Genomic DNA, 10,709 nt, shown 5'->3' on the forward strand with positions numbered 1-10,709 from the left:
ACCACCACTGGGTTCATTTTTGCATGGGTACATCTGTGGTGGTGCTCACATCTGAGATAAGTGAGGTTTCTTAATATAGAAACTAAAATAAACCAGATGGAAGGGTTTTTTGTTTTTATAATTCTGCTTTATATTTTTTCATGCTTACGCTTTTTTTTTCAAAATAGAATTTAGTCTGTTGATGTTTTATGTAGTTATTTTGATGGTGCAATGGCTGATTTATCCTCAGAAGGCGGAACCTCTTAACTATGATAGATTTGCATCTGTTTCATTTTAATTTACTGTGTAATAACATTTTTTTATTAATATGGAATGGTCCTTCAATGACCTTGATTTGTGCCTTGTATCCCCTAGTAATATTGGACCTAAATTAGTTCTTCTGTATGTAATGTTGAATCTGTAACTATGTTATTCACTTTAAGTCATTAGTATTACATGTAGGCTTTCAAGCAATATATTATTGTAATTATATTTGTCTTTCAGTGTGGTGTGGTGTGGTTAAGGTCATAGGGTCTTACAGTTGCACAGCTGGATTTCCTTAAGGGAATGCTACACCATGCTATCATTTTATTTCTCATAGAGGTGCCTAAATTGTCTACTGTACTCTATCCCCGATCTGTCTGCTATACTATGCCTGCCGTACAGTAGCTTACTGTAATATTAAGCAGCAATCCTAGTGCCCTTACTGGGGTGTTGGATAAAACAAAATTCTTACAGGACACAGTATTTTCAGAAATGAGTGATCATTGCAACTCACCCTGACCTCCTAACTGCCTAAGGAGGCGCTTCCATTGACCTAATAACTCTTGTACTAAGCCTTAGGGATGAATCAGAAGTTGGAAAATCCAATGAAGCAGTAAGATGTAAATATTCTACATTCTGTTTGAATCCCTCTGCAGTTGCTGCCCTCCACTGAGAGCCTTTTCTGCATGAACAGTTGACCTCTGTCTACTAAGATCTATTTATTAATAATTTTATGATCCATGATCTGCGATAGTTAAGTAAGATTAATGTTGAAGCCAGGGGCTGTAAACAGTGTATAGTATGACCCCCCCCCGAAGTTTGTACCCGTAAACTATTTACTGTACTGTATTGTAGCAAATATATTTAATTTCAGAGTTTTGGTGAAATTTAATGGAGCTCCCCCATTTGGTTGAGACTAAAGGCCTAAATCCTGAAATATATTTTGCTGCAGAACATTTCTCTCCCAAATCCCCCTAAATGAGGAGATGTGTTATGGGCAACAGACATTCTAACTTTGCATTTTTATTTTTTTTTTGTAACTTACAATTTTTATTGAAAGATTTAGGGGGTACAAAAAGAAAGAAGGGAAAAGGTTAGCAGTTCCACTTCCATTCAGTATTCAGTTTTTTTTTTTGTATCTTATATTTTCATTGATTTTCACAGAATTGCAAAAGTATATAAAGCATTATACATAGTTGCTTAGGAATATGTAAGAAAAAACACAATATAATAATAAAAGGAAACAAAAAAAAGGAAATAGGGATAGATAAGAGAGGGGTGTAGAGATGGGGAATAATAGAGGGAAAAACAAATAACCAACTGGGGTACTCAAGGATGTTTTAATTTTTCTCAGAGGTTTCTTTTCTATGTAGCTAAATTGCTATTATTTCGTACATAAGACAGCATACCATATTAAAGAGAATTTCCGAAATTTAGTTGTAGCTAATTTCAGTTTCTTAATTTGAAAGATTCTATTTTATTCTCTTTTATAAGGCTGTCTGGGAGGGAGTGTTGGGGGGTTGAGCCAGGAGCTCGTATGGGGCCCATATGTCCATATATTTTGATACTTTGTTTTGTATTTGGGCTATAGCGCTTTCAAAGTTCATATTTCTGATTAATCTCCTATGAACTTCCGCAATTGATGGTGCTGTTGATTTTCTCCAGTTTGCCGCTATTGTAATGCATGTTGCTGTCAGAATGTGGTTTATCAATTTCTGAGCACATTTCAGGGTACCATTTAATGGTTTTCTAACTTTGCATTTTAATGTGACATTTGCCAACAGTGTACAGCTCAGGGCTTTTAAAAATATCCTTTAAGCTTTATTTTTATGGGAATTCCAGTCGATCCAGTACTTCAAAGATTTACTCTCCATGCACTCCATAGCCGTTCATATATAGGGATGTACAGCATCCCAGAATCAATTTGGGATTTTGGAGAATTCTAGCCTTTTTTTGGAAAGATTTGTATTCAGCCTAGGGGCACATTTATTAAAATTAGTTTTTTTTCTGGTCGTATAAACTCGACATGGTATAGATTCGAATTAAACTCGATCATTGCTGTATTTAAAAAATGTCACGATGCTTGAATCGTTGTTCGAAAATCTGGAATTTTTCGTGTTGAAAGCAGTTAAACCTCTAAAAATTCAAGTTTAAATGGAAGTTAATTTCCATATATCCACTTTATTTTTCCCAAACAGGAATTGCTCCAGCAGCCATTTTAGAAGCATTGGCACACTTGAAAAACAAAAACAATATTGTGTTTAAATTTCACTTGAAACTGGGTGAAACTGAAAACAGTCATGGCATTAAGTTCCCCTTGAAAAGTGTGAAATAGAAAACAATGAAGGTATTAAGTTCCCCTTGAAGCTGTGTGAAACTGAAACAATGAGGGGATTAACTTGTCCTTATAAATGTGTCAAGGACAGGCTACTATTCTAAGCTTTCATAGGACTCGGCAGATCAAACCTGTCAATTTGTTTTTTTTACCAAACAAAATTAACTAAACATTCACAAATTATGGGAGTTATTTTTAAAAAAACTCGAATTTTTCAGGGAACAATAACAAAAAAATCGAGTTCTGGCGAAAACCCATTCATAAATCTCGAAATTATCGAGAAGTAAGAAAAAATCCCACTTTATCTCATAATTGCTTAGTAAATGTGCCCCCAAGTGTATCTTTATTTATATATAAAACCCATTTGCACAAATATTGGGATAATAACATTGTTCTGACCTCCTGAATGTTGGCCTGGCCATGGGCAGATAAATTGGGAATTCTGGTCTCTACTTCATCAGAGAATGGATTAGTGACTACGTGCTTTGCAAGTAAAAACAGGTGCACTTTGTGCCCTACACAGCACCTGGGGAATTCAATTTTCTGAGCTGTAAAAGCAGAACACAGAAACTTACGTTCCTCTGATAAATATAGTGCAGCTTTGCTGAACACATAAGTCACTATTCCAGTTTCTGATGAAGCACCCCCCTATGGCAGCTGGTAAGGACAGGGCTACCTTGCAACTGCCAATGCTGCGCTCTGCCCTTGTGAGGCACAGGATGTAGCCAGACCCTGGTGAGAAGCACTTGAGCATTTACACCCCCATAGTACTCCTGCATTTCTGCGTGGGTACTGGCAAATGTGTTTTGTATGCTTTGCAAAAGAATCATGCTATTGTTTTAAATGTTAAAACATTAAATTCATTTTCTAAATAACCTGTAAGCATTGTGTTTTCTATTATTGCCTATTTCTTGGAGACTTAAGTGTTAGAATGTCAATGTTAGAAGTACAGATTCCTACAGCGAAATGACTTATTTTAGAATATGTTACGTTGCACAGATAGCTCAAGGCCTCTGCAGTCTGCGACTAGAATTGGGGGTGGCCTGTGTTAGACCACGCGCAATTCTAAGGGCTGGATGGGGGAGGCACGTAGGCACTCTTTTGCCCCTTAGTGCTTTTGCACTTGTACCCAGGGGCTTTCTGAATGAGGCCTGTTGCCTTTGAGATGAGCCTTTGAGTCCTTTTTTTAAGTTGGCCAATTTAAAGAAGTAGTAATATGATTTGTAGACTTTGATTTGCAGATAAAGATGCTCAATGTACAGTAGGAAATGTTATGTACAACAATTAGCTGCAGTTAGTGATGCTCTTCGTACCCTGGTGAGCAGACACAGAATCATTGCAGCCTGTTTTCATTTCAGTTACTGATGCAGAACAGTGTATATCAAGATCAAAGTAATATATGATACTAGGAAAATTTACTCTCTGAGACTTAAATATGAATAAGGATGCTTTGTAAACACTGAGCTAAAGGACTATATTACCTTTATCTTTATTTTTCCCTTTGGATTTGTCTAATGGAAACATCAAGACCAGAATGTAAATTTGTTTTTGTCCCTGAATCGGCTTGCAGTTGTAGCCCTTGTCTTAGTAACATAACAAGCCACCACAGTAAAGTCTGTCTAAAAAAGAACTTGCACAAAATACATATCTAATCTGATTTCTAATATTGGGCCAGGGAATGTGCATTGGGAACCTCCCTTATTTTAGTATGTTTGTAGAAAATGTGGCCTAAATGTATCTCTCTGTCTCAGGCTGGGAGCTGCAGCAGGGGCTATTTTATAGCCTCTGCTGGCCCACCCTGTATATTTGGTGTCAAAACCAGATTCGCTTTGGGTCTTCCTATATTTCCAGATGTCCTCTGGTGCTCTCAGCAGGCCTCAGACCTTTTTCTCTCTTCCCAGCCAATTGGATCTCTCCATATACCTGGACTGGATGATGTCACAGGCAGAGGTAGCTGAGCTATTTGGCCTAAAATGAATGCAGGCATAATGGAGAAAAAGTCTTTTAATCCCCTAAATATGTTTGTAGCAGATTTGTCCTAAATGTAATTTCAACACTCAGTCTGTGACATACAGATTTTGGCCAGAAAATGCACAAATGACAGCTGCAGGTTACAGATGTAATTGACTGAATGGCCAAGGTCAGGCACCAATCATCAGACTTTCATTGCTGTTACTGAGGTAACAAAAATCTAAACTACATGAGTAAATAATTAGTGCCAAACGTTAAATGCATATTGTATCTATAGTCATTAGGTGCAGAATAAGCCCTGTGCCCCATAGGCCTAAAGGTTCATTGAACATCACACCTGTAGAAGAAGTTGGAGACATTTGGGCTAGAAGGAGAACCAACACCACAAAACCCACCAGATACATTAAATAAAAGTGAAAATAATACAACTGCACTGGCTAAGATAGCACCACATGAATCTAACAAAGGCAGGGTAAAAGTAAAGTTCCTCTGGCGGGTCAGGGTACAAAGTATATGAAACAGGCCCAAGCCACCATGTTATTCATAGTTTGCACTCTGCCCAGCTGATACAACCCTTGGGTTTTGACCTCCACTACCTCCATGAATACAGTGCTGACTGTTTTGAGCAGCATTGCTGTATTCATGAGGGGTGATGGGAAAAGGATCTGGTTGGGAGGTGCAATGCAGTGTATGTACAATGGACAAATACTAATAAAGGCCAATCAATGGGAAAGTCATTTATTGTACATTATACACACTGTGAATTACAACCATACATCAGTGCAAAATATCCTCTAGTGGCCAAAAAGGAAAATAACTATTAAATATAAATCTGCACTGATGCTAAAGTTAAAAAATGTTTTCTTTATTACAGTACGTTAAAAATCACTTAAACCCCATGCATTCAGCCTAACGCGTTTCATGCTTACCCAGCACTTAATGGTAGGTTCCGAAGAAAACATTTTTTGCACATAAATATATACATAGTACAAATCGCATCCCAATTAATTAAAACCAATCAACATGCAACACACTGATTTCCCTGAAGTTTCCCTTTCCCTGTAAAGGTGTGCAAGTAAAGATAAGGAAAGTAAAGAATATTTTCTTTAAATCATTTTTATTGAATGTTAAAATGTACAGTTCCAACAAGAGATGCACCAAATCCACAATTTTGGGATCCAGATGAACCCAGAATCCTTTGTAAATGATTCTGCGGAATAAAGAATCCGAATCCTAATTTTCATGCGGCGAAAATTTTTCAGCTTCTGGGTTTATGTGACGAGAAATCATGTGATTTTAAGGTTCGGCCAGGAACGTGAATTCGGCAAATCCTGCTGAAAAAGGCCGAATCTTGGCCAAACCTAATTCTGGATTCGTTGCATCCCTAGTTACATTAAATAACAAATATTTACCAACCATTAGCAAAATACAGCATTACGTGTTAATCAGGTCAGCCTTACAAACCCAGGGGAAGACTTGGGCAGGGGTTGCTGCAGGTTGGACGTACAAAGCACCAATGCAGTTTGGTTTCCAGCACATAGGGAGTTAGAAGAGGAGGAACAGGTAGATGAGACAAGCAATGAGCAGAATATAAGCCTCTGCTTGAAACAGTCTTTGAGAAGGTGCATCGCTGGTCAGCCCATTAGAAAATGTGTTTTCTAGATCCATATTTCCGGTGGTTATCTTCCTAGATGAGGTTTCCATAATATGAAATCTACTATTTGGATCATGGTTATTAAACACAAATTCCTTTTGACTTGTTTTATATTTCACAGTGTCTTCTTTAACTATATCATTCTTTTTCTTAATTGTGAATTCAATATTTTCTTCATTCTCTTTAGTAGATAAAGAGGTTTCTTCCATTTTATCTTCAGTTGTATCTTGCGAACTTTTAATTTTGTTAAGAATCCATTGTTCAAAATGCTGGACAGAGGTATATACGCCATTCATGTGCCATTGGCCGCAGATTCCTCCCCAGCTTACTACTCCAACAACATAATAGAGTGCAGCTCTTTTCTTTTTGCACATTAACGGGCCACCACTGTCACCCTGGAAACAAGAGAATCAAGAGTAAAATTAGGTTTCGCTCAGCCTCTCCTTTCCCACCAACATTCTAATTGGGCTGTTTTTGCCTACCTATTCCCAAATCTTTACTTATCCCACCTCACTCTTCCACCTATTGTTATATACATACATACACACACACACACAAACAAACATATAGTGAGACACTTCTTGGAAAAGGCCTTCAATCTAAAAAAAAGAAACTTACCAGGCAGACATCACTGCCTCCTTGCTCATAGCCGGCACAGATTTGGTAGTCGTTTATAAATCCATTGTACCAGTTGCTTCTGTTGCAGCGTTTGGAATCGATTATTTCCACTGTGGCTTCTTGCATGGTATCGGTCAATGTGTTATCTAAAGATATATAAAAATATCACATAATCATCGATTGACACTAATTACTGCGTCTATGAAATATCACAAATATCTGAAATACTCGCCCAGGTGAGACTGTAGTTTGTGTGCCATTGGGAATTATTTACCCCATAACCCCAGCCTGAGCAACTGCTAATAACTGCAATCAATGCCGTCATTTAAGTAACACCATGCTAAACAGGATTAATGAGCAAGCTAGAATGTTATAGATAGAATATAACTAAACTTAATACTTACTTATTTCCTCTAGAACACCCCATCCTGCAATGTGGCAGTCATCCATCTCAGATACTTTAGAAGATTCCGGAGGCAAACAGGCGGGCTGTATGTAGTCACTGAATTCAACCGCTTCATTTAAACGGATCAGGGCAATATCATTTTCCTTAGATTCATTCACAAAATGTTCATGTCGTATGAATTCTTTTATTGTTCGGATTTTGGTCTCTGGTCCCAGTTGCGACAAATCATTTGCTCCAAACACAACTTTTGCTAAATAGGTGTAGCTAATGCAGTAAAAGAAAGTATAGAATTATAAATTGCTCATGAACGTGGCCAAGGTTTCTACCCATCAGCTGGGTCTTTGAAACAAAGCCAACCTAAAACATGTTGAAAAACACCCTTTATATTCAATTATTTATTACATTCATCTGAAAATATCTTACTTCTGGTAATTATACATGCAATGTGCTGCTGTCAGAACCCAGAGATTGTTTAGGATTGTTCCACCACATATAGTCTTGTAGCCACTAGTTGTGGGCATCTGAATGCTGACTATCCACGGCCAACTTCCTGGCTGTGCCTTAGCACCCCCGATTATACGGCGGACGCGGTGGTGGTATTTTGGAAGAGCTTGTATCCCACAAGTTGCTGGAAATAAAAGAAGATTTTGGAAATTAGTATCTGTTTGCAAACCTCTATGTACAATATACAGTAGAGTCCAAATAAACAACATGTACAGTAAACTGCAATATATATATACATGTACATTAAATAGAAATGTCAATTTAGCTAATTTAAAGGAGACATATCCTATAAAAATTAACAATGTACCAGAGAATTGTACTTCTCTAGATATAGAAGGATTGTGCTTAAAAAGTTTTGTTTTTTACTGATTTTATTGAGAAGTTCGCCCAAATCCCCACTAGCCCCGCCCATCAGTTCCACTTCCTGCTGGCTGGATTCTCTGGATAAGCTGGGGAGCCGGCGGCCCTCAGTACCCTGAACTGTAGGATAGGAAGCAATCAGCAGCTAGGCTGACCTGATAGGGAACTGAACCCTGTCTGTGCTTCTCTGCCTGCAGGGCTGTGATTGGCTCTCCCCCTCCTACTGTGCTTCTGGCAGGGACCGTTAGGACACGCCCACCCCTCATTTCAAACTCCAACAGAGAAGCGATAAGATCTATAGAGAGTTCCAATAAAGGGGCCATTGTTACAGATAGGATTAATGTTTAGCCCAAAGGGAAACCAGCACCGTATATTATTCATAATTGCCTACAAAACTAGGGTTTTTCCCATTTATCCAATATGTCTCCTTTAATATCTAAATACTGAACAAGTATAGCTCCTTTTTTTATAGGACCAGTATAATATAAATATATATAGCTGTGCTATAAGCCTGGAGGAGTGCTCCATGTTTAACAAATACACACAAAAAAACAGATCTAGCAAATAGTAGGCATATTGTGTATTAAACTTTATAACAATACTCACTTCCAAGTATAGAATTTTCAGATAAAGAAAGTAGAAGTATGATGTTAAGTAAAAGCAGTAATAGCTTCATGTTTACTCACTGAGCTACTACTGCATACTAAAGCCTTCTATTGGCATTTGAGTATAAAGCAGCTTTTAGCTTGTGATGTCACGTCATGATAAGGCAAGTGATGTCACAATGTAAACAAGGGCTGTAATATGATCTCCAGCAGATATACTTTCAGTTACATCACATGACATTACATCTACAGTTTGAAGGTTTTACTTAATGAAAAATGATATCTAATAGCATTAAGTATATGAAATTGTAGTAACATAAGAATAAAAAAAAACACCTTATATGGTAAAAATATGTTTAGAAACAGATGTCATTCTGACACAGTGCTGGTAATAAGGACTTTCCAACTCCACTAATCACTGATTGGTTGCTATGAGTAGGCATGGATTTGCAGCAAATTTCCTTGTTTCCCCATTGCTGGATTTTTCAAACAAAATTCAGCCACAACCAAAAATTCATGAAACTGTGAAAAAAATAGAGAAATGGAGAAAAATTGTGAAACGCTGCTATTGTGACTTTTTACGCAACCATGATTTTTTTGACATGAGCGCAACATTTTTTCATGTGGCCACGAGTTTTTCTCCACTCTGCAAATTTTTTTCACTCAAATTTTTGCACCGTTTAGCGTAAAAAATCCGCCAATCATGAAACGTGGACATTTGCCACAAATCCATGCCGGACAAAAAAGGTGCCCAGGTGCAACTGCTAAGATCTTGTAAATGTACAAGTAGCTTCATTCTGACTATTTCTGGCTTCCCCATTAAGCTCATTTATAGCATAAAGCAGTTGTAAACATAAAGCAGTTATAAGCATAAAGCAGTTGTAAACATAAAACAGTTATAAGCAGAGGATTGAGATAACAAGGACTTCAGCTAAAGCAAGTCAGCTCATCTCAGCTGAAGGGGAGCAATAAAGCTGTTTCGCTGATAGATATATATATATATACACAGTGCAGCTGGAATGTAAAAAACACTTTATGGCTGTTATATTATCAGAGCATTTACAATATTACGGCTGAACAAGCATTCCTTTGACCATATGTGGCTTCTTCATGGTCAGTTGTGGCTTCATGTCAGTGAAACCCATAAAGCCTTTGTCTGCTCTCAGTAAAAATGTATATGAGAGTTTAGAATGTTTTGTATGCCTTAACATAAAAATAAAATATACATAAAATAATTCTAATAACTCTAATTAAAAGACAAGGATAGTGAAAATCATAGGGGGTGCCTTTTAGCACTTACCTTTGCTCACCATGGTGCTCCTCTTTGCTAAAAAATCCAGCCCTGGCTATAAGCAAAGGATTTCTTTATCAAAATTCTTATTTGTGTAATATTCATAATTTTTACTACAGGTAATGTACCCATTATCCAGAATGCTTGGGACCAAGGGTATTCCGGATAAAGGGTCTTTTTGTAATTCTGTAATTTATTGATCTACTAAAAAAATCAATAAAACATTAATCAAACCCAACAGGATTGTTTTGTATCCAATAAGGATTATTTATATCTTAGTTGGGATCAATTACAAGGTTCTGTTTTATTACTACAGAGAAAAAGGAAATCAGTTTTAAAATTCTGAATTATTTGATTAAACTGGAGTCTATAGGAGACGGGCTTCCCGTAATTCGGAGCTTTCTGGATAATGGGTTTCCGGATAAGGGATCCCATACCTGTACTTTGAATAATCTTGAACTGTAAAAAAAAAAAGTTATTCTTATTTATTAAAAAATCAGAATTAAAAACACATAAAACACATAATAATGTAAATTAATTAAAGTGAAAAACAAATAATTTTTCATTTTTGCGTGATTTTTAATAGGTCACAAATCTGAAAATAGTTAGAATTTTAACTAGAACAGCTCTCATTGACCTCTACATGACGACAAGAGTTTTCCACTTTTTTTCACTTAATAAGTATAAAAAATGTGCGTTTCTTAAATGCAAAAAAACTGCCG

The 10,709-nt window shown here is 36.9% G+C and overlaps 1 protein-coding gene across 1 annotated transcript; it reads right to left on the bottom strand.

Moving 5' to 3' along the window:
* Positions 1 to 5,991: 5,991 nt before the first annotated feature.
* On the bottom strand, positions 5,992 to 10,009 carry LOC101732810 (acrosin). Its single transcript, XM_031904571.1, has 5 exons — positions 9,997 to 10,009; positions 7,651 to 7,855; positions 7,226 to 7,503; positions 6,822 to 6,967; positions 5,992 to 6,598 (listed from the first exon to the last, which is right to left on the bottom strand). The coding sequence occupies exons 1-5, from the start codon at positions 10,007 to 10,009 to the stop codon at positions 6,095 to 6,097; spliced, it is 1,146 nt and encodes a 381-aa protein (XP_031760431.1). The 3' UTR covers positions 5,992 to 6,094.
* Between the last annotated feature and the right edge of the window lie 700 nt (positions 10,010 to 10,709).

The sequence above is a fragment of the Xenopus tropicalis genome, chromosome 6 (genome assembly GCF_000004195.4).
Source record: "Xenopus tropicalis strain Nigerian chromosome 6, UCB_Xtro_10.0, whole genome shotgun sequence".
NCBI classification, from domain to species: Eukaryota; Metazoa; Chordata; class Amphibia; order Anura; family Pipidae; genus Xenopus; species Xenopus tropicalis.

Bases quoted from the DNA above. Each gene is read 5' to 3' on its own strand.
- LOC101732810 (XM_031904571.1), bottom strand. The intron at 7,504-7,650 runs GTAAGATATTTT...CTATACTTTCTT, and splicing joins TGCATGTATAATTACCAGAA to TTACTGCATTAGCTACACCT. The intron at 6,968-7,225 runs GTAAGTATTAAG...ATATATCTTTAG, and splicing joins GGGTGTTCTAGAGGAAATAA to ATAACACATTGACCGATACC.